Here is a 24,164-nt window from a genome sequence, read left to right as displayed (position 1 = left end):
CTTGTTGCAAGTGACAGGAAAGTGATGTGCAAAAAACCGAGTCCAGCAAAGGGCGGGGAGGGGGGTGGGGGCGAGGACTTCCAAAGGTCACTCCATTTCTCCTTTTTCTGTTTCACGTGTTCACTGAATTTTGCAGGTTACTGTACTATGCCGAATTGCTCCCCCTTTCTCTGACCGGTGCTGTTATTTGCTGGTCTGTGACCATACCAATAATGATAGATAGATAGATAGATAGATAGATAGGAAGAATTGTGCAGGCCTTCTTTTAAACATGCAGCATTACCAGTTTTTAATTGTATGCATATTCAAAGCCATCTGACCTTTCACGTACAATAATATAAAACCTCAGTTATAACAATAGTGCTGATGGAATGAGAGAGTGGGAAGCAAAGGGAGAAAGAGCCACTTCCTTAAAGCTGTACCGTCTGGCCCATCCCCTGACAGAAGAGCTCCACCCCAGCCGATTCTACTCAGGTCCCAGCAAAGGAGAGGCCATCACCTTCTCTCCCTAGCTGGTTCTGCCACCTGACTCTCTTTATGCTGCGAAAATTTATCCTGACACTAAATCTATATCTGTCTCCTTTCAGCTTCGGCCCCTTTCCCCTCCTCCTTGTCTCCCGGTGACAGCAAGGCATTGATTTGCATCCCGTTTATTGCTCCGTTTGCATATCTGGAAGTGTTAAGCAGGCCCCATTCCTATAAAATGTCCTGATGGGTCTTAACGCAAGATCTTTATCGCCTTCCCCCATAGGTCGTTGCAGGTTGTGGGGGAGGCGTACAGAGCTTGGAGGTCCTGATTTCAGGCAATATACAAATGTGTAATGTGTTTATGAATTGATATTCATAATACTGTGGTCATAATACTGTAATCAGGGCCAGCCCACCCATTAGGAAGACCTAGGCAGTTGTGTAGAGCGCCAGTTAGAATATAAGAACATAAGAAGGGCCCTGCTGGATCAGGCCCAAGACCTATCTAATCCAGCATCCTGTTTCGCACTGGGGCCCACCAGATGCCTCTGGTGAGCCCACAAGCGTGAGGTGAGGGCATGCCCCCTCTCTTGCTGTTACTCCCCTGCAACTGGTATTTTGAGGCATCTTGGCTCAGAGGCTGGAGGTGGCCTATAGCCCTCAGTCCAGTAGCCATTGATAGACCTGTCCTCCGTGAATTGGTCCAAGCCCTTCTTAAAGCTATCCAGGCTGTTGGCTGTCACCCCATCTTGTGGCAGAGAATTCCATAGGTTAATAATGCACTGTGTGAAAAAGGACTTCCTTTTGTTGGTCCTAAATTTCTTGGCAGTCAGTGTCATGGGATGGCCCCTGGTTCTAGAGTTGTGTGTGTGAGAGAAAAAGCTCTCCCTCTCTCCTCTCTCCACACCATGCATAACTTGATAGACTTCTATCATGCTTCCCCTCAGTCACCTTTTTTCCTAAACTAAAAAGCCCCAGACTTGCCTCCTAAGGAAGATGCTCCAGGCCCCTGATCATCTTGGTTGCCTTCTTCTGCACCTTTCCCAGCACAGCTGAACTCCCTCTCCTGAAGACAGATTGCCTGCCTCAGCTTTCATCTCCAAAAAGGAATGCTCTCAAATGGGATATACTTTTTAATTTTGCAGAAATGGGCAAAGGACAGCAACTCCTCAAAAGACAACAGATGAAATGCAGTTCAGGCACAAACAAATGCAACAGCTCGGGACCATTCCTCCACAGTGCCATTGCAGCTGGGGGTGAAGGAAGCTGTAATCCCACAAGATCTGATGGACTCAGGTTTGAGAGCCCCCCGACTTCATTCATTTCGAATCTTTGCAAGCCCGGTGATCTTTGCAAAGCGTTTCCAACCTTTCAGGTCTTGCCTAGGCTGCCTTTTTGGCCATCACTCAGATTTAAAAAGGGCAACCCACATTCTAAAAGGGAACACTTATCATTTTAGAGGGCCTTCCTTTCCCTGCTCCACAGGTGCCACACAGCTTGCCACCCCCAAGATGCCCTTGCCAGAGACACCAACCTCCCTCCGCCACCCTCAATCCTTAGGGTGCTCTCATTCAGCCCTTTGCTCCAGAGGCTGGCCTGGTCTGGCCCGCTCCAGCCCTGTCCTGAGCACCCTCCTCACTGCTTTCTGAACTGTGTGTGCACATGAATGCGCATGCACTCTCTCTCTCTCTCTCTCTCGTCATCCCCCCCCAGCTCTTTCCAGGCCCCCGCTCTCTGTTCCTTCCTTTGTCACGTTCGCCATGCACAGATTATAATTCCACACACCCCCTTCCTCGCTGCTAGATCCATTTTAAATCCTTTCCCCTTTCCTGTTTGCTTCCAGCTCTCCGCGCGCAGCCAAAAGTCAATCGCTGGAGCAGCGGTCCACTGGCACAGGCGACGTTGGTTCCATCCAAAGCGGATTCCCTGTCGCCTTCCAGCCCTGCTCTTCCTCCCTCCTCGCCTCTTCCCCAATTTGCACTTTGCATCCTGCATGGGTACCATTCCCATCTCTTCCCCCCACCCCCACCGCCCCTATTCTCCCAAAGGACTGTTGTGTGCCATTATTAACATGAGTGTTCAAGGGCAGGTTGCCTAGCGATAGCAAAAGTGCCCGCCCACTTGCCAGCTGGGCACTCTGAACAGCAACACAGTCAGGGTGGTATCTGATGGTTCCTCTCCAATCCCCCTGTCTGGACACACACACACACACACACACACACCCCAGACATACACAGGAGACTTTTGTAAGCATAGGCGTTCTTACACCTGGACTTCGGGGCCAAGTCCAGGGCCTTCACACCCCCTGCCCCCAGTTGTGCATAAGAAACTGTGACAGCCTCCATGACAGATTGGCATCCAGCCTCTGTTTGAAAACCTTCAGTGAAGGTGAGCCCATCACGGCACGAGGCAGACTGTTCCACTGTCTAACAGCTCTTACAGCTAGGAAATGCATCCTAACGTCTAGCCCGAATCTGCTTCCTTGTCACTTCAACCCATGTGTTCTAGTCCTGTCTTCAGGAGCAGCTCTTTCTTCTGTGTGACAGCACTCATATTGCAAACAAAAGCAGTTCTGTATATGAAGGGTTGTGCGGGGAGGAAAAGTGCTGCATGTCCAAGATATTGGGGTCTCATTGACCCCAACGCGATGAAAACATTTCACCACACAATAGACATTTTATTCTGATGCAGCAGTTTTGACAAGAAGGCCAGTATTTTGAGGTCAGATACCATTCCTTTTTTCTTTTTCTTTTTCTTTTTGTCTTTGTACCTGTGAGAGATTTGAGTCTGTGAATTCACAATGGAAATCATTACAGATCACAGATCCATGTACTAAAAAGAATAATCCTTAAAATCATTTCATACATTTTGACATTCGGTGGGACTCATGGTTTGTTGTTGTTGTTGGTGGTGGTTGGTTTTAATGACTAGATGTGTTTGACAATGACTGAACTGGGGTCTATTGGATCCCAACGTCTATTTAGTAAAATGCTTTGTGTGTGTGTGTGTGTGTGTGTGTGTGTGTGTGTGTGTGTGTGTGGTGAGAGAGAGAGAGAGAGAGATTTTCTCTTGGGGAAAACACGCCTGTCTGAGTTTATGCAGCTGCTAGCACAGGGCCAAGGGGGGGGGGGGAAGAGATGAGCTTTCCAATTAAATCCACTTGTCAGTCTGTCACACACTTCAGACACTCACAAACGCACAGGGACATCGGAGTGCAACAGACCCACACAAAGTGCTCACACACACATTTGTGTGTCAGAAATGCACGGATGCACACTTGCGTCCGGCCTGAACATCTCCTCCCTTGGAGACAATTGCTCTTTTGTTTATACAGCGGGGTTTGCATGCAGCTCACAGTTTAATTCTTCCCGCCCCCATGTTCCCTTTTGGCTGGGGTGGAGGAGAAGCATCAACATCAATCTTGCAAATCAATTATTGGTTGCATTTTAAACTCAAGATCTCTATGGAGGGGGGCCTGCCTTCTCCTCCCTTCCTTCCTTCCTTCCTTCCTTCCAACTCTTTTCTCTCTCGCCCTCATTCATTAGGAGTCTGAGAACACTCTTCCCAGACAGCCAAGGCGATTAAAGCCTATTTGAATATCATGATATTAGAAAGTTCAATTTGCCTACAAAACGCACGGCTTCTGATTTTTTAAAAAGTTGCTTCATTGCATTAAACATTTATAGGGCAGCTGAGGATTAAATGAGGTGAATTTAGCAGTGGGAGGGCAGGTGTGGTTGCGAAGAACATAAGAACAGCCCTGCTGGTTCAGGCCCATCTAGCCCTGCATCCTGTTTCCCACAGTGGCCCGCCAGATGCCTCTGAGAAGCCAAGAGGTGAGGGCATGCCCTCTCTCCTGCTGTTGCTCCCCTGCAACTGGGATTGAGAGTCATCTTGCCTCTGAGGCTGAAGATGGCCTATAGCCCTCAGACTAGTAGCCATTGATAGACCTGTCCCGCATGAATTCCTCTAAACCCCTCTTAAAGCCATCAAGGTTATCTAAACCCCACTTAAAACCATCCCAAACCTCATCTTGTGGCAGAGAATTCCATAGGTTTATTATTCATAGTGTGGAAAAATTACTTCCTTTTGTCGGTCCTAAACTTCTTGGCAATCAGTTCCGTGGGATGACCCCGGGTTCTAGCGTTGTGAGATAGGGAGATTAATTTCACTCTCTCTACTCCATGCATGATTTTATAGACCTCTATCATGTCTCCCCGCAGTCGTCTTTTTTCCAAACTAAAAAGCCCCAGATGTTGTAGTCTTGCCTCATAAAGAAGGTGCTCCAGCTCCAGGCCCCTGATCATCTTGGTTGTAGCTCAGTGGCAGAGTACCCATCTTGTATGCAGAAGGTCCCAGGTTCAATCCCTGGCAGCATCTCCAGGTAGGGCTGTTAAGGACCCCTGCCTGAAACTTTGGCAAGCCGCTGCCAGTCAGTGTAGACAATCCTGAGCTAGATGGACTCAGGGTCTGACTCTGCAGAAGGCAGCTTCCTGTGCTCTATTTTTAATTCAGCAGCAGCCAGGCAGGTGCCTCTGAGAAGCTCATAAACAAGGCTGAAGGCCTTCCTTGGTTCATTTATCCCTGGCCATTTCTTGTTCCAAGATATACTTCCTTTGAACATGGAGGTTCCATCTTCATCCTGCAGTAGGGCTTTGAAATTTGCCCCTCCTTGCTTTTCACGTCTCAAAAATTGACATTTCCCAATTCCGGGTGGGAGAGAGGGAAGGCAAGCTGAACAAGCAGGAGGCGAATGCCTTTTCGCTAAAAAAAAAATCATAACTGTCTTTTGCAGCACGGTCTCTTTGGTTGAAGCTCTTTGTAAAGTCGGGCCGGGTGTTGTTGTTCCTAGTACCCACATCGGGGACTGGATTATCAAAGAGTTCATCCCCCAAACTAGCACCGGATTCTTTCGGAGAGGCTGCCCTAATCGGTTCTGCCTCAGGCCACGCCTGGGGGGTATCTCTTTGCTCAAAAGGAGCCCCCCTGAACAGTTTAGGATGCTGCTGTGTGGGCCGCCCTTGAAGCGGGCAACCACTGTGACCAGATCAACCCATCTCAAGCCTGCCAGGACCACCCCCGCCATGCCTTTGACAGAGAGAGTCGAGAGGGAAGGCAGAACAGACAAGCGTTTAGAACAAAGCCATTGATCATACACTTGAAAAGAAAGGAGCTCATCCGGACTCATAACAGACTGCCTTCTACTGAGTCAGGCCCTTGGTCCATCTAGCTCAGGGTTGTCAGCACTGACTGGCAGCAGCTCTCCAGGGTTTCAGGCCCAGGGGTCTCGACCAGCCCTACCTGGAGATGCTGCCAGGGATTGAACGTGGGGTTTTCTGCATGCCAAGCAGATGCTCTGCCACTGAGGTTCGGCCCCATCCCACTTACAGGCGGGGGGTTTGTGTCCGTGTGTGTCCAGATATGATTAGCACAGTGACACCTCCACTTTGCCTAGGCACCCTTCATTTGGACATGGAAAGCTGCTTCCAACGGAGTCAGACCCCTGATTCCTCTAGCTGGGAAAAGCTCCTGCCTGGGACCCTGAAGAGCCACTGCCAGTCAGTGTAGACCAGGGATTCTCCACGTTGGGTCCCCAGATGTTCTTGGACTTCAGCTCCCATAAGCTCCAGCCCCAGCGGCCTTTGTTTGGGGATTATGGGAGTTGAAGTCCAATAACATCTAGGGAGCCACCGTTGAGAATCCCTGGTGTAGACAGTGCTGAGTGCAATGGACCCAGGGCCTGACTCAGTTTAAGGCCGCTCCCTATGTTCTTATATTGCTATGTTGCTAAGGTCCTGGTTCACAACCTGGCAGCATCTTCAGGTAGGAGATGGTCTTCTCTTTCCTCTCTGACCTTTGGAGACTGTTGAAGAGAGAGAGACGCCTTGCGGCACTGTTGGTGTTTGGATGTGGGGAGGGGGGATATCTCCTATCCTCTGTCCCTCCCCTTGGTTTAATCTGAGGGCTCATCAGCTTAGCTTTAGACCTATTTTCAGCACTGGGACACGTATCCCCTTCGGAAAGGGACATAATCAGAAGCCCAGGCCTTTGAGAAGCTGGCACGCCTCTCCCTGGGTAACAATGGGGATGCCGGAGGATTAGAACCAGAGAGTCCACTGTGCCCTCATCAGGTTTCGCGCTGTCGTTTATTTTTAGCCCCCTTAATATTGTCTGGGCTAGCAAGTTGAAGAGCTCGGCTTCACTTTCTTCCAGAGACTGGGTCAGTAGAAGTGAGGGTCTTTCCCGGCCCTACCTGGAAGTGCTGCCAGGGATTGAATGTTCTTCTGCTGAACTAAGACCCCATTCCCTACGAAGCTGCCGTCAACTGAGTTAGACAACTGGTCCATTTAGCTCACTATGCCTATAGACTTGGGGATGGGGCCAGCCTCTGCTTAGCATGCAGAAGGTCCCAGGTTTAATCCCTGGCAGCATCTCCAGGCAGGGCTGGGAAGGACTCCTGCCTGAATTGTCAGCAAACTGCTGCCAGTCATTGTAGACAATACTGAGCCAGATGGGCCAAGGGTCTGACTCAGCATAAGGCAGCTTCCTATGTCCCTAAGATTTTTATGCCTCTAAGGCAGGACACAATATCCCCCCCCCCACTTACACACACCCTCCTCTGCTTCTCCCCCCCTTTTAAAGTGTGGGGTGTCGTCGTCCCCCCAGGATGGCATCTTGCTAGCACCCTCGCCGGCACCACAGCTATCTGCTGTCTGAGGCAGGAAGGGACACCCCCGGTTTCAGAAATTGTCACTCTGCATGCCAGTTTCTGCCCCATCCAGAGTTCAATTAATGTTCGACATTACAAAATAAGCAGCCCAACTTCCTTTTCCCCTTCCCCCTGCATCGAAAGAAATGTCCAGAAATCAGCTTGGAGCAGTTTCGCTGTTAGATCATTCCAAATGCCATCTGCCTGCTCAGAGGAAAGTCTCCGTGCTTGCATTAAATCTCTCCGCCTCGGTAGGAGGTTAAAATTCAATTTAAAGCAATTTCTTTTAAAAAGTTAAAAAAAGAGAGAGAGAGAGCATAGGAGCCGACTTCTGGAAGCTGAAATGTGTTGCAATCCATTAACTGTATTAAATAAAAAGGATTGCCGCTTGAATTTAATTGTGCATGATATCTGCCCCAGAAGGGCGTCAGGCCAAGAAATATGGCACCGCTCGGGAGAGTCAATAAGATTCTTACACGATGGAAATAAAGCAGCTCACAAATGAGTTGGGCCCAGCTCAAGAGCAGCCCAACCCAACAGGAAACGGGGGGGCTGCCTAGGACGGCAAAGTACCAGGGGCTCCAGCTAATTGGGATAATTGTCTGGGGAGGGGGGTTCAGTTGCCCTAGCAATCCCCTCAGCTGGAAGAGTCCACATCCACTCTTCCAGTTCCCTGATCTGGAGCCAGAGATCTCTCCACTGCTCAGGCCTACCCTACGTGGCTCAATGGAGCAGGAGCTGACCTGACATTTAAATGCCCCGGGGAATCCCAAGAACCCCCTTGTTTCTATAGGGAAATTCCCAGGGAGTCAGTGGGGCACCAAGACCAGCTTGAGCTGGGATTAAACCAGTTCAGCTCCTGGTCAGCTAAGGTAAATGCCCAGACATAACTTGGATTTAAAGCAGGTCTGCTCAGCTTAGGTCCCCCAGCTGGTTTTGGACTACAACACCCATCATCCCCAGCCACAGGGATTATGGGAGTTGTAGGCCAACATCTGTAGGAGGTCAGAAGCAGCCCTGATTTAAAGGGAGGTCTGGGCAATCCACCTCCAGAAGTGGTGCTGCTGCCAACCCAGGCCTAGCTGCGGCTGCAGCAACAGAGCGCCCACCTGGCAGCTCGCAATCAGGTAGTGGAAAACAGTGTTCCCTGTAAGAGGGATCCCCAGATGTTGTGGATGACAACTCCCAGCATTCCCTGCTGCAATGGCGTTTGGCTGGGGATTATGGGAGTTGTCATCCACAACATCTGGGAATCCCTCAACTGGTGGAAAGGTCCCCTCTTTTTCTCCCTCCAATGGAGCAAACAGGGAAGAGAGCTGGTCTTGTGGTAGCAAGCATGACTTGTCCCCTTAGCTAAGCAAGGTCCACTTGCTTAGGGAGACTAGAAGTGTGAGCACTTTAAGATATTCCCCTCAGGGGATAATGGGGCTGCTCTGGGAAGAGCATCTAGGCTCCAAATTCCTTCTCTGGCAGCATCTCCAAGACAGAGCTGGGAGAGATTCCTCCCTGCAACCTTGGAGAAGCCGCTGCCAGTCTGAGTAGACAATACTGAGCGAGATGGACCAAGGGTCTGACTCAGTATATGGCAGCTTCCTATGTTCCTATGACCCATGTGCTGAAGCAGGTTCCAAATCATGTTTCCAGTATCTGTATTGGTCCAGCTCAGAACTTGCCTAGCGAGCAAGAGGTTGCCGGTTCGAATCCCCGCTGGTATGTTTCCCATGGGAAACACCTATATCCAGCAGCAGCGATATAGGAAGATGCTGGAAGGCATCATCTCATACTGCGCGGGTAGAGGCAATGGGAAACCCCTCCTGTATTCTCCCAAAGACAACCACAGGGCTCTGTGATCACCGGGAGTCAACACCAACTTGACGGCACACTCTACCTTACTTTTCTTCAAATCCACAGAGCCCAGAGAATATAAGATCAGGACCAGGGGGGTCTCCTTCCTCGGAGACTCCCAGCCCCTGGGGTTCTGGCTCTTTGACACATGGGGATCCTCTCCCTCCCTTCCTCCACGCTCCCCCGGGGCCTCTCCCTCTTCTGCAGAGGCTGTCTTGGAGTGCCACAGGCTTTTAACCATAATATAATGATAATTAAGTTCTCTCACTCCCCCCACCCGGGCTTTCCTGTGAGCACAGTTTGCTGCTGATGCAGCTGCCTGCAGCCTTGGCATTTATTGAGCGCAAAGTAATAATTTATTGTCCTTTGTATGCTCAGAAGCCATCTTCATTATCCTGCGCATTTGAGATGCTGAGAGGAGGGATGGGAGTCTCCGGATCAGCGTTTTCACCCGGCGCTGATGGCTGGCGAGGGGTGGGCGGAGTGTGGGCCAGAGCTGAGAAGCTCCCATCCAAGAAGCACTCTGTCAAAGTCCTTGCTTGGCCGGAGAACCTCCTCCTCCTCTTCTCCCCCCACCCCCATCTCCTCGCTTAAAACCCCCTTCCCGTCCTGCGGGTCACTTTTCTTACCCTCCTCACTTGGGGAGATGGGAACCCTCCAGGCAGGATTCTAACCATTAGTGAAAGAGGAGGGAGATGGAGCCAGAAGCGGGGAGAGTGGATTCCCTTCCTTGGGCGGCTGCTGCGTTCAGAACTTGAAGAGGCCGCACTGGAGAGAGTTTGGCATGCCCCTTTCCCTCCAAAGGCAAGCAGAAGAGAGAGACACACACGGTGCTGATCTCTGCCTATTCCAGACGCCCCCCTAAATCGGGGCCAGCCTCGGGGCTACACCGGCTCGCCAGAGAGCCCGGCGGTGGGGGTGGAGGGAGGGGGAGTCCCCCCCAGGATTGGCGGGGCCGCGCTACTCGGAGCCTTACGGTAAGGAGCTGTTCTTCAGCACCCGGCCCGCCCGCGATTCCCGGCGCAGACGCTAGGAGCTGTCCGCGGTGCTGATCGAGGCGCTGTCGCCGGCACAGCTCGCAGCAGCTGAAGCGCCTCCGACTCGCGTGGAGCAGAAGCGGTTCTCGGGCTCGGCGGATCGCGGCCACTCCGGGCTCCAGCAGCGGCGGCAGCAGCAGGCAGACTCTCCTGGGAGCCGGGAGCCAGCCTGCCCTGGGGGGAGCCGCGTTTCCTTCCAGGCGAGGCGGGGAGAGAGCGGCGAGGAGCCGCCGCTGCCCCCCACCCAGTGAAAAGTACCTCGGAGCGGGCATGAAGGGGTCTCCAGCCCTCTGTCTCCTGCTGGCAGCTTTGCTCAGCGTCCGGGCACAAGGTAGGGGAAGGGGAGAAGCGACACCCCACTCCGCCGCCGGCGATGGGGGAGGGGGCCGATCCACAACCCCCACCCTCCTCAGGAGGGGGCTCCACGGTGGCCGAACAAAGTGCTTTCCCTCCCGTCTAAACACCCCGCAACCCGGCTCCAATCCGCTTGAGCATAAATTGCATTCTTAATACCCCTGATTGCCTTTCTCCCCCCCCCCCACCTACCCACCCATTCACAGCTTAGCAGATCATGAGCCTATAGCTTCAGGGGCTTGGTTTGTAATTACCCGCGGTGCGCGATCATCTTAATTTCTTAAAAATATACTCTGTGTGTGTGTGTGTGTATATATATATATATATTTGGTGTTGGAGTGAGTGATGAATATAAAACAGCGTTTAATCGTGTTCCGCCGCTTTGAAAATAATTGATTCCGCCGCCCCCCCCGCCCCCCGCCGGCTGTACAAACAGGCGAGGAAAAAAGCCCGGCAGCTGCCTTAATTAGGCGGCTGATCTGTGTTGTAAACGGGGGTCTCTCCAGATGCCTCCAGCTCCCACGCCGCTGCTGCCCCCCCGCCCCCCCCCCCAGCCTCCCCCAGCCCCTGACGCCTTCGGAGCTCTCCTGGGCGGGCAGAGCCCAGAACTGTTCCGCGGATGAAACTTCTTCTCCGGAGTTCTTCTCTCGAAGACTTTTGGGCAGAAGCTTTGTTCAGGGAAACCCTCCCCGGAATCCGTGACCCCTCTGGAAATCGCCAGTCGTGTCCTTCTGGAGGTGGGTTGCCCTGACCTCCCTTTACATCCAAGTTCTGTCTGGGCATTTACCTTAACTGACCAGAAGCTGCACCTGTTTAATCCCAGCTCAAGCTGCTGTTAGTGCCCCACTTATTCCTTGGAGTTTCCCTATAGAAACAAGGGGAGGGGTGCTCTTGGGGTTCCCCAAGGCATTTAACTGTCAGACCCTGCAGATAAAGAAATGAGGGGAGTTCTGTAGCAAGCCATATTATTCTTATTATTCTTATTTTATTTTATTTTATTTTATTTTTGGCATCATCATCATCATCAACAACAATAGCAATGATGGTTTCTCAATGCATTTCATAAAGAAAAGACTTGACCATTTTTTATTTGTAGCCTGCAAGGTCTTCGCTTAGGATGCCTGTGCATACTTACAAAGCAATGCATGTATTTATTGATATGCTTTATTTTGAAATTACCAGTGACTGGCATACCAGCAGCAAGGGTGGTTATCATCAATCTGAAGCACTCACAGGAAACAAAAAGAGGAAACTCTAATAAAATAACACCAGGAGCAGGTTTGGGGAGGAATTTTCCAATTCCTTCTGCCTTAAAAAAGAAAAAGCTTTAAATAAGGTTTCCATCAGCAGGCTAAGGGGGTATTTCTACAAGCTGCCATTATAGGAGATCAGTTTCCTTGGCAGGTGTGAGTCCTATTTCAAAACCTTTTCTCCCCCTCCAAGGGCTTCTCATCAGCTGAGACCCTAATTACAGAATTCCCTTTTATAGCACTGAATTCCTTCCGAGATCCTCAGCCGGGGTTTTCAGGCAGAGGATGGTGTTGAAAGAAAGCTCTTATTCGGAAAGTCTCTCCAAAGTTGGGTTGATATGTCAAAAGCAACACCAGGCATAACCTCAGTAAATTCAGGATTATTCTATAAATAATCCTGAGCCTTTTGAAGGTTTCCTCCGTCCCTTGGGTTTATTGCAGTGGAACTGGGGAGGGTGTAATATCTACATATGTGTGTGCAAATACACACACACACCCATAATATAAACAGCGGCAGAACCTTCAATAACAGTAGGTTAATAAGACCCCATGTTCCCTGTTTCCTTTTATTTACCCATTTCCTTCTTGAAAATATACTTTCCCCCAAGAAACAGAAGTGACATTTGAGGTTTCAATTGTGGGAGAGACAAGATCTGTGCCAGATTGCTCTGGGTATTCTTGAGATCAAATTGCAGAAAAAGCAGCATATTACGTGTATTTGTTGTTACTTTTTAATGCCCCATGGTAACCAGGTATATATATATAGAGAGAGATGCTCCTATGAAATAGACAGGTGTGCATCTAAAATATGGGGGAAAGGGATCTGTACACACTTTCATCTCTGGATGATCAATTGTATTCTTCTTTTCCTTTCCTTTCCTTTTTTTTTTTTTTAGGGGAGGGCAGATATTTTAAGCTGTCAGTTTTAGAAATAATAAAGACTGGTCTGAGGTTTCGGTGTCCAGGTGAAAGTTTAACCTTTGGGTCAGGCTTTCAGACCCCACATAGGGTGTAGATAATATATACACAAGATTGCCACCTTGAACTCTGTGTGAATTAATCTGGAAGGGATTCCCAACCTCTGGGTTTCTGTTAGCAGTCCCTGAAAGCTGATCAGAAATCCCCCACAAGGTTTATTGAAAAGGAAGAAGGAAAATCCACCCAGCAACTGATCACGGCGAAGCCACTGCCAGTCAGTGTAGATCATGCAGAGCTAGATAGAGTGAGGGACGGACTCAGTATAAGCTTCCTATGTTTGACTGAGAGGGATCCTTCAGAAGACCAAGCAGATCCTGCCTGCAGCCTTGGAGAGCTGCTGCCAGTCAGTGTAGACAATGCTGAGCTAGATAAACCAAGGGTCTGACTCAGTATAAGGCAGCTTCCTATGTTCTTATGAGGAATGGCACTTGGTCTGGCTGGGGGAATTGAAGGAACAGTCTCTGCTCCAAAGGTGGAGGTTTCTCTTTACACAGCAACATAAGACGTTGCCTTCTACCAAGTCAGACCTTTGGTCCATCTAGCTCAGCATTGTCTACCCGGACTGGCAGCGGCTTCTCCAAGGTTACAGGCATGAATCTCTCCCGGCCCTATCTGGAGATGCTGCCAGGGAGGGAACTTGGGACCTTCTGCATACAAGCAGGCAGATGCTCTTCCACTGAGTTACAGTCCCATCCCCTAAGGGGAATATTTTATCGTGCTCACATGGCGTCTCCCATCCAAATGCAAAGCAAAGGGGGCAGTTCATGTTGCCCCCCCCCCCAGAAGTCCAACGCTCCTCTTGGTGCCAGTGGAAGAGAGGCTATTCCAGTCCCAGGCTTGTGATATTTCATGGGGTCCTGACGGTAGGCACAGGGTGAGCTGCTTCCTACCAACAGGCTGCCTCCTGTGTGTGCTATATCATCCGAAGGGAGCTTTTTAAAATTAGCTTTGGCTCCGCTGTCTGATTCCCTAGAAAGGGGAGAGAAGAGGGCTTGGCAGATTCCCAGGCCTTGAGAGCCAGTCTGCCTTGTGCTGTTTGCATGGATCACACTCGGTCCTTTTGGAACTGCACACAGCAGCAAAGCTATAGAACAGGGCCCATCCTGTGGATCCTCCAAAGGGAAATCACCCAGGCTTTGTGGTACATAGGAAGCGGACTTAGACGGAGTTAGGCCCTTGGTCCACTGAGCTCAGTGTGGCCTACACTGACTGGCAGCCACTCTCCCAGGCGTCTCCCAGTCTTGCCTCCCAGTACAGCTCTCCTAGTATTGCCTGCACTGACTGGCAGCAGCTCTCCCTTCCAGGACATGCTGCCAGGGAGTGAACCTGGGACCCTCTGCATGCAAAGCAGAAGCTCTGCCACTGAGATATAGCCCCATGCCCAACATAAGAACATAGGATGCTGACTTATACTGGGTCAACTTGGCTGGTCCCTCAAGCTCGGTTTTGTCTGCACTGTCTGGCAGCCGCTCTGCAAGGTTTAAGGCAGGGTCTCTTTCCTGGGCCTAGCTGGAGGAATCAGGGATTGGACCTAGAACCTTCTGCATGCAAAGCAGACACTCTTCATAGGAACATAGGAAGCTGCCATATACTGAGTCAGACCCCTGGTCCATCTAGCTCAGTATTCACAGACCGGCAGCAGCTTCTCCAAAGTTGCAGGCAGGAATCTCTCTCAGCCCTATCTTGCAGATGCTGCCAGGGAGGGAACTTGGAACCTTCTGCTCTTCCACTGGAATATATTACAGTGCTCACACATCCAGTCTCCCATTCATATGCAACCAGGGTGGACCCTGCTTAGATAAGGGGACAAGTCATGCTTGCGACCACAAGACCAGCTCTAAGCTATGGGCCCATCTTGTAGTGCATCTTATGTGAAGCGATCTCCCTTGGAGGGATACCTTGGCCATCAACACCTCCTAGACCTTCTCCCTCCTGTCTGCACATTTCCCGTCTTCATCACCCAAAGATGCCTCAAAACAAGCCCCACTTTTTGCAGGCGTAGGGTATCTTGAAGGAGATGCAGAAGGCAGAGATCCAGCCCTGTGCCAAACGGGGGCAGGTCGATCGGGGCGCGGGGCGGGGGGGGAAGCCGGCTGGATTAATCGCCCTCCTCTCCTCATCACTGCTGCTTAGGCCTTGATCCTGTTCTTAGCCATTAATTGAGGATGGACGGATGGATTGTCAGTTGGGGAAATCAGACTCCTAGATTTGTGACAAATCCCTTAGTTGGGCTCTGCTGATCCTGGCAAGCGGCTCTGATATTAACTCTCGTGCCGGGGACAGTCACACCATATGCCTGATTTAGTCCGAGATCGGTGAGTTATCATGTTTGCAAAGACAAGGGAGCTCTCTGGAGAAGGTGTTAATCCTCTCAGAGAACCTCCTTAGATGTCCCCCCTCCAACCCAGGAGCACCACTCTCTCGCTCTCTCTCCCCCCACCTCTCTTTTTTTCATTCTTTCTCTTTCAAATGCTGGGGAAGAAGAAATTGATTGTGTGAGCTGTCAAGAGGCATGATTGCTGAGGGGATTTTTTTTTGTTTGTTTCATAGAATAGGAGGTGGGCCAGCTTTCAAGGGTTCCAAATTGTGCTCAGACCCTGAAACAGTGCTGAGCTGGTTGGTAGGTTACAAAAATCTTGCAGCAGCTTCGGCTGATGGAGGAGGATGGGGCTGTGGTTCCATGGCAGAGCATTTAATTTCCGTGGCATTCAGAAGGTCCCCCCTGGCAGCGTTTCCAGGTAGGGCTGGGAGAGACCCCTGCCTGAAGCCCTAGAGAACACTGCTGCCAGTCACAGTAGACAATACTGAGCCAGACGGACCAAGGGCCTGACTCAGTACAAGGCAGCTTCCTGTGTTCCTAAAAATTCATCATAATGATAATGATACGACAAATATTTATTTATATACTGCTTTTTCAACAGAAGTTCCCAAAGCAGTTTCCATAGACATAAATAAATAAAAGGGCTCCCTGTCCCCAAAGGGCTCACAATCTAAAAAAGAAACAACTTGCCTCTGAGGCTGGCCTATAGCCACCAGACTGGCAGCGGCTTCTCCAAGGTGGCAGGCAGGAGTCTCTCTCTCAGCCCTCTCTTGGAGATGCTGCCAGGGAGGGAACTTGGAACCTTCTTCTGCGCTTCCCTGAGCGGCCCCATCTCCTAAGGGGAATCTCTTCCAGTGCTCACACATGTAGTTTCCCATTCAAATGCAAACCAGGATGGACCCTGCTTAGCAAAGGGGGCAGTCTGTTCTTGGTTGTCACCACAAGAACAGCTCCCCTCCTGCCTGTTGTTGGCCCCCAGAACCTGGTAACTGGAGACAGACTGCCTCCAAGTATGGAGGTTCCATTCGCTGCGTCATGGCAAAGAGCTCGTAATAGAGCTTTCTGGACATTGAGGCTGCTTTCTTGACGACTGGGAACAGGAGTGGCTGTTGGCTGAGGCAAAGTGATGCCGTTGCCTCCGGTGGCAGATTATTGGGATGCCAGCAGAGTGGCAAGCTCTCCTTCTCCATAACCATTGGAGCAGCTTTGGGGGCGCCTTGCCTCACTCACCATGTCAGGCTTGCAAGAAACAGCTGGAGAGGCTGCAGGAGAACTTCCCTCCTTTCCTCCCACCCCACCCCCATGCACTTGCACAGTCAGTTTTGAATGGAGGCCGGCCCCGCCACCAGGGCAAGACATCACTTTAAACGTCAGTGTGCTCTCAGGGACCTAGGGCTGTCTCTGAGTGGGACATTCGCTCCTCTCGCCCTTTGGAGGAGCCAGTCGCGTTGGACACATGGCGCCTTAAGAACACAAATCCTGACTCAGTCATTTCCCTTCCATCCAATTTGCTTTTGCTGAGATTAGGCAGCCACTCTGCATAGAGTGTGGGAGCCATCTTGGAAGCCAGACTTATGCATCTAGCGACTCCTTCCTTCCTTCCTTCCTTGCACTGGTAGATGAATCTGTGAGATCATTATACTCTGTTCCCCGGGGTGGGGGGAGAGCTGATTCTCAGCAGACGCCTCAGGGCAGCATAAGGGCAACCCTGCAGAGCAAGGACGGTGGGCTAACCTTTTAGTAAACTCCGGGCAGCTGGGAGGAAGCCAGCAGAGAAGCCAGCAGCATCTGACGTCTCTCTCGGGGCCAGAAGGAACATGAGCTGCTAAGTGTCAAAGCAAGGGGTTGTATTCCCCCCCCCCGCCCGCTTTCGAACAGGCAATGTCTTGAAATGAAGAGCCTTTGGTTTTAAAGAGAGGGAGATGGTGTTTGCGATTCCTGGAGGCCTGTTGCTGCTGCTTCAGTCTAGGATGTTTTCCCTGGGCCAACTCTATGGTGTTTGGAATGTCCTGGGCTTCCAGTAGGAAGAAGGTCTTTCCATATACTCCAGCTGCTGCTCTGTACCAGGGATAGTGTCTAGTAGTTATTGGTCCATGTTCAGGGAAAATGGTTGTTCTCATTTTGCCAGGAAATTTTCTCTCATTTTGCCAGGAAATTTAGGACCAGCTAACAGAAATACTTTTTCACACAATACATAATCAGCTTGTGGAATTCTCTACCACAAGATGTGCTGACAACCAACCACCTGGATGGCTTTAAGAGGGGTTTGGATGACTTCATGGAGGAGAGGTCTATCATCGGCTACTAGTCGGAGGGCTGTGGGCCACCTCCAGCCTCAAAGGCAGGATGCCTCTGAGTACCAGTTGCAGGGGAGTAACAGCAGGAGAGAGGGCATGCCCTAAACTCCTTCCTGTGGCTTCCAGCGGCATCTGGTGGGCCACTGTGCGAAACAGGATGCTGGACTAGATGGGCCTTGGGCCTGATCCAGCAGGACTGTTCTTATGTTCTTTGCCTCTGAAGTGTGATCAATGAGACCTTTGAGTGTGATGGTACCATGTGGGGACAGGCAACACAGATGCTAGCAGTCTTGGGTTTTTAAAATTGTATTTCTTTCGCTACCTCCCATTGTTATCTGCAGTTCTCAGCCCCTTTCCTTCAGTCTTCCAGGACAGACCCAAGGAAAGTCTTCTTCACCCAGAGCATAATTAATCTTTGAAACTCGCTGCCACCAGATGTGATGGAGGACAGGTTTATTTAGTGATGAGGGCTGTATGGAACCTCCAGGTTCAGAGAGAGTTTATCGCTGCATACCAGTTGCTGTTGGAAGCAACAGCAAGAGGAGGCTCTTTGCCCTGGTGGTGGGCTTTCTAGGGGCTTCTGGTGGGCCACTGTGGGAAACAGGAGGCTGGACCAGATAAGCCTTGGGCCTGATCCAGCAGGGATCAGTCTGGTGTCCTTATATCTCCAGAAGTTAGATCCCTGAGAGGTGTGTGTGTGTGTGTGTGTGTGTGTGTGTGTGTGTGTGTGTGTGTGTTCACATGGACTTTAGTGCTCATCTGTGTCCGCACTTGCTGCCAGCACATGGCTTCCCTTTCATCCCTCTGCAACCCACAACCCAGAGAGTAAACATTGCGGAATCTCTTTGAACTGCAACTGCTCTCTAATAAGCACAACCCACTCCCTTGTTGAATGAAATATTATATCAAACACAGTTATATATTTTTAAAAGAAAGCGGTGGTGGCCCATCTCAAATCTTGCGGAAGAAGCCAGCGTAGGGCAGGCAGTTGTGGAATGAAGGGACAGCATACCCAGCAGGCCAAGATGAGGCTTCTGCAATGATGGAGGAGGAAGAGAGGAGAGCTGGTCTGGTGGTCGCCAGCGTGACTGGTCCCCTGAGCTAAGCAGGGCCCACCCTGGTTGCATTTGAAGGGGAGACTAGAAGTGTGAGCACTGGAAGAGATTCCCCTGAGGGGATGGAGCCACGCTGGGAAGAGCATCTAGGTTCCAGGTTCCCTCCCTGGCAGCATCTCCAAGATTGGGCTGAGAGAGACTCCTGCCTGCAACCTGGGAGAAGCCGCTGCCAGTCTCTGAAGACAATACTGAGTGAGATGGACCAAGAGTCTGGCTCAGTATATGGCAGCTTCCTGGGAGGAGGAGGAGGAGGAGGAGGAGGAGGAGGAGGAAAAGTGGAGAAGAGGAGGAGAAAGGGAGAGGAGGAGGAGGAAGAGAGGAGAGGGAAAGGAAGTGCTGGTGGAGAACAAGAGAAGGAAGAGAAGCAAGAGGAGGAGGAGGAAGAGAGGAGAAGAGAAGGGTGGAGAAAGAGGAGGAGGAGGCTGTTCGGATTATGATCCTTGGTGGGAGAATAGGAGTGGCATGTAAATGCACAACTGAGCCACCGTTTTCCTTTGGCCTGGTTCACACAATCATTTGAATCCTAGTTTGGAGTCAGTAACCAACATTAGCATGGTTGTGTGAACCCACACCACGGCAGGAAGCTCTAATTCATCTCCGGACACAAACTGACACTGGTAATCTTGCTGTGGGTTCACACAATCACACTAATGTCCGTTAACCAACTTTAAACCCAGATTCAAACAGTTGTGTGAAGCAGGCCTCTGCGATACCTTGGAGCTCCTGAGCTGACCCGCAGCTGGGCTGAGTGAGGCTCCGGCTGCGCCTGAGATCATCCAGGCCCGCCTGGCGCCTGCCTGCCATCGTGCGTGGAGGCAGGCGGTGGAGGTGAGGGGCTGTGCGCGCTCCCAAGCCGAGTTTCTTTTTAACTCTGAGTGCATGAAAATTACAGCTTTCCAGAGATATCTGTATTTTTAGCTCGGGCCGTGTGCGTCGTAATTAATCTTGCTAAGGGGATTGGGGAACACATTTCAGCTTTCTCCTTGAGAGCTCGGAGTGCTGCATTTTCTACCAAGTGGCTCCTGGGAGCTGGGGTGGGATTTGCAGGGGAGGGGGGCGCTTTTGCCAGCAAAAGAGAGGAAACGGAGGCGTCTCCTCTGGAACCGCCTTCATACCGAATGGAAGCCTCAGGGGGGTGCAGGCGGACAGAGGAGAGGCACCCCTTCACTGTAGCTTTTAGCAGGGGGGTGAAAAGTCACTTGCAAAGATGTGTGGGTTCTTTTTATTTATTTATTTAGTGCATCCGTACACCGCTCCATATAAAATCTCTAGAAGATAAATACAAATATTCATATATTTATAAAATATAAAATCTCAATAAAATACAGTGTTTAGGGGGATGGGGAAAGCACCTTTTCAACATGGGGGGGCGGGGAGAGAAAAGGCTTCTGCAGTGCTTAACCGTTGGAAGTGTGAGCAGTTCAAACACCGATTTCGATTAAAAGACAAAGAGGGCATCGGGAATCAGAAATGGATGTCGTGCTTTTGGGCTGTGCTGTTGCCCCAGAAGGGGTGAGGACCATCAAATCTAGATGATTTTTTTTTAAAAAGGGGGGGATTAGTTTTGGCTTTCCAGCTGTGTTTCGACTTTGATTGATTGATTGATTGATTGATTGATTGATTGATTAAGTGCTGTCAAGTCGGTGTCGACTCTTAGCGACCACAGAGATAGATTCTCTCCAGGATGATCTGTCTCCAACTTGGCAATTAAGGTCTCTCCATGGTGCATTCATTGCGGTCGTAATTTGTGGGACTACAGCTCCCATAATCCCCAGACACAGTGGGCAGTCATCTGGTATGATGGGAGGTGTAGTCCAACACCTTACGGCTTGCAGGCTTTCCCAGATGAACCCGGCTGGCTGCTGTGTGAAGCAGGATACTGAGCTGGGTGGGCCTGATCCTGCAGGGTTTTTCCGTAACGGAATGGATGGAATAATTCTCTGAAACATTGTCTCCAATTTTAATTAATGCATTGGTGAATATCATGGGGTGGGGGAGAGAGAAAGAGGGAGAGAGGGAGGGAGAGAGAGAGAATGAATGAGGACGTGTTAACTCCCCCCCCCATGCCCCCTTAACCTGCCTCTGGGACTTGTCCAGCAGCAGCAGCAGCAGAGAGAAGCAGCACTTGCTGAAATTCCCCCTAATCTGCACCACTATGCAAAGCCCTTCCCCTCTCCACCTCTGGCCACCCTCCGAAACCATCTGTCTGTCCATGTGCTGTACAGTGGCAGCTTTGTCTCTGTGATTCCACACTTGGGGAGGGCAGACAAGGACACACACACACACACACACACACCATGTCGCCTCCCCTCATCCCCGAGGTAGCAGCCGCTGAGGCAAAGCTAGCTGTGGTTAATAGAGGTCAGGCAGTGTGGAATCCTAGCGGGGAAAGCGCTTTCCTCCCTCACTGCAAGGGGAGGCCGACAGCAACTCCAGTCGCCTTTCCATTCTGCCTCTCACAGTGGCACATTTGCCCACCCCTCCCTGCCCACCCCCCGGGGGTCCCCCGAGCGCTGTTGCCCTCGCAGACCCAGAGAGCAAGCCGCAAATCTATCCCCCTGACTTTGTGGGGAATTGCCTTCATGCATGGGGAAGAAGAGATGCAGGAACTCCTTCTGTACCCCGAGAAAAGCAGCAGATACTCCTTGGCGTTATTGGGGTACAGGGGACCCTCTCGTCCCTTTAGGACTTGTCTGGGGCTCTTCCGGGCCTGCGGGCGAGCTCGTGAGCTGCCTGGCAAACGTGGGTGAGACCAGGCGGGGTTGTGGAGAGAAGCCACGCCGAGGCTGTTACATAAAGTGCCATATGTCGCTCGCAATAATCCAGGCGTGTATGCAACGCAGGAGACGTCAAGCTGGCCGGCGGGGTCTGAAGACTCTAGACCGGGTCTCCCTGGGCCTTCCTGAGGAGCCCTGCTGGACCGGCGGGGCCACTGATGGCACCCAGGGAGGTGGCCGCCTGGACCGGCCCGCCTTCCTGAGGCCAGGAATGAATGGAAACAGAAGGTTAATCAATGTCCCCTTTCGCCATCCGCTCGCCGTCTGCTGGAGCTCTGCTGAGCAATGGAAAACAAGCTGAGAAAGAATAGGCCAGGATCAAAGACGGCTGCGTCCTGAACAGATGAAGCTGCCTTTGCCAGAGCCAGACCCACCGGTCCATCCAGCAGCACCCAAGGCTGCTATCAGTCAGTGTAGGCACACTTGAGCTAGTTGGACCAAGGGCCTGACTCTGTAAGTTCCTATGTTGCTCCTAACATCTGCTTGCTTTCCCAATGTTTAACGGCAACCAGATTGGCCCCTACATGGATTGGGACCGTGGTGAGGGAATGGGGCTTTACCCCCCCCCCCAGTGTTCCCTCTAACAGGGATTCCCAGATGTTGTGGACTACAACTCCCAGAATCCCCAGCTGCAGTGGTAATAATAAATAAATAAAATGGATCCCTGTCCCCGAAGGGTGCACAATCTAAAAAAGAAACATAAGATAGGCACCAGCAACAGTCACTGGAGGTACTGTGCTGGGGATGGATAGGGCCAGTTGCTCTCCCCCTGCTCAATACAAGAGAATCACCACTTTATGAAGGTGCCTCTCTGCCCAGTTAGCAGGGGTGGCTAACTAACGCCTCCTTCCAATGGAGGAGTCCAATGGAATATGTCAAGCGTTCAAGCTAGGAGGAGGCGGATGGTGGGGACGTCGATTCTAGGACATGGCGAGCCCGCCCACCACCCCCACCCCAAAATTAGCAAGCGTCTCTGGTTTGCACATCCGCTGTCAACTTGGGATGCAGCCATGAACAAAGCGGCAGCACTGGGGAGAAGGCGGCTGCTTCTGCGCCTCAGCTCTCGCCATGCGGCTGAGACTAGATAAGGCGGAACAGCAAAGGCTGCCGCATTAGCTTAATCTGGAGATTAATTTGTGAGGGATGCTGGGCAAGAGGCTGTTCCATTTCAATTTGGGCTGTATCAAGCACAGCCCGCCGAGAATATCTCCGGTGTCTCTTCCTACATTCCTCACTCGGAGTCCTCCATTGTCTCGCCACCTACCAAGAGTCCGATCAGGCTGTCCTGTCCACTGCTCCTTAACCCATCAGCTCTCAACCCTCTCTCTGCCTCTTGCCCCTCTCCCCTTCTTCCCTCCCACCAGCACTTCCCAAGTTCCCAGACCTGTGTGAGGTTTTCACCTCTTTCTGTCCCTGGTAGGCCCTCCAGTACTTCTTGGGTCTCTTTCCTTCACCGCTTTCCCTTCTCCTACACCCTTTCCCCCCAGGCCTTCATTTGCTGGGGGGAATGAGTTTCCCACATGGATGACCAGCGAACAACTAGCCTGTGCTGGTGGGGATCCAGGGAGAGAGAGTCAGTTCCCAGTCCGTTATGGTGGCAAAACTCAAACAATTCCAAGATGAAAAGCTGCTGCTGTTAATTTGGAAAGCCAGGCTATGACTATCTCTTTTGGGGATGGATGCTAAGGCAGGCAATTCATCTTCAAGAGTGTGGCTTATGAGACTAGCCGTTACTGGGGGCCGAAGGGCAATCGTCAAAGGCGGCAGTGTATTTTGGGGTGTATTTTGTATTTGGGGGTGCAGAATGCCCAGGCTCTTTGGGGACCATCTTACAATCTTACACCACTGTGCAGTGCTTCATAGGAAACTGCCTTCTACTGATTCAGACCCTTGGCCCATCCAGCTCAGAATTGTCTACACAGATTGGCAGCAGCTTCTCTGAGGTTGCAGGCGGAATCGCTCTCAGCCCTATCTGGAGATGCCAGGGAGGGAACTTATTATTATTATTATTATTATTATTATTACATTTATATCCTTACATTTATATCCTTACACACTTACACAGGAACACAGGAAGCTGCCATATACTGAGTCAGACCATTGGTCCATCTGGCTCAGGATTGTCTGCACAGACTGGCAGCGGCTTCTCCAAGGTTTGCAGGCACGAGTCTCTCGCAGCCCTATCTGGAGATGCTGCCAGGGAGGGAGCTTGGAGCCTTCTCCATGAAGCAAGCAAGTGTTCTTCCCAGAGTGGCCCCATCTCCTGAGGGGAATCTCTTCCAGTGCTCACACATGTAGTCTCCCATCAAATGCAAACCAGGGCCGATCCTGCTCAGCAAAGGGGACGATTCACTCTCGCGATCACTAGACCAGCTCTCCTCCCCCTACATCAGGGAGAGAAAGAATCATTGGCAGTGCTCTGTTCTGTCACGGTTTATGGTGGGGGGGCCACCCCAAACCGGTGCCCATGGCAATCACCTAGGTCTGCCTAGTGAATGGACCGGTCCTGCACGTACACATGCATACCAACACACACACACACACTCGCCCGTTTCTCTTGCGTTTCCATTTTCTCCCGCATTCCACTCACCCGCCACCGCCCCCCCATAACAAGAACACGGATCCACCTGTCAGTCACCCAGCCGTGGGATGCAGCTACAAGCCAGAAATCCCTGCCCTAGCTACCCACCCAGCCGTGCTGCTCCATTCATGAGCTCGCTGGCAGAGCTTTCTCTGCCTACCTAGGGGACGGGTAGGCCAGCCAGCCCCACTTCCCGGTGACAAGCTTTTGGGGCAGAACACAAGGCCACGGGGAGGGCTGCATTAATCCTGAAAGTGGGGAGGCAGCCTGTTGGACGCCTGCTGTGCCAGTTTAATGATTTTTAATGAGCAATTACCTTTCCTCGGTTCTCCTAATTTCTGAATATCAATAAAGTTAATTAAACTCGGCATGTGTCATTCTCGGGAGCAGGCGGCTTTAAAGGTAGAGAAGAAGGCACTCTGGTGAGAGGGGC

The 24,164-nt window shown here is 51.3% G+C and overlaps 1 protein-coding gene across 4 annotated transcripts in view; it reads left to right on the top strand.

The window, feature by feature from the left end:
* SEZ6 (seizure related 6 homolog) overlaps nucleotides 1-24,164 on the top strand; it is a 124,080-nt gene that overhangs the window by 50,567 nt on the left and 49,349 nt on the right. The window contains exon 1 of one of the 4 annotated variants that reach the window (XM_053275250.1): nucleotides 9,675-10,390. The exons of 2 other annotated variants lie outside the window; for them this stretch is intronic. In XM_053275250.1, coding sequence (XP_053131225.1) covers nucleotides 10,330-10,390 — 61 coding nt within the window. In that variant the 5' untranslated portion in view covers nucleotides 9,675-10,329. Of the gene's footprint in view, nucleotides 1-9,674; nucleotides 10,391-24,164 lie in introns of those variants that run through there. One more of the 4 variants, XM_053275249.1, reaches the window with a different exon arrangement.

This window comes from Hemicordylus capensis, chromosome 12, assembly GCF_027244095.1.
Source record: "Hemicordylus capensis ecotype Gifberg chromosome 12, rHemCap1.1.pri, whole genome shotgun sequence".
NCBI lineage: Eukaryota > Metazoa > Chordata > Lepidosauria > Squamata > Cordylidae > Hemicordylus > Hemicordylus capensis.
This window is presented reverse-complemented; position numbering and strand designations above follow the sequence as displayed.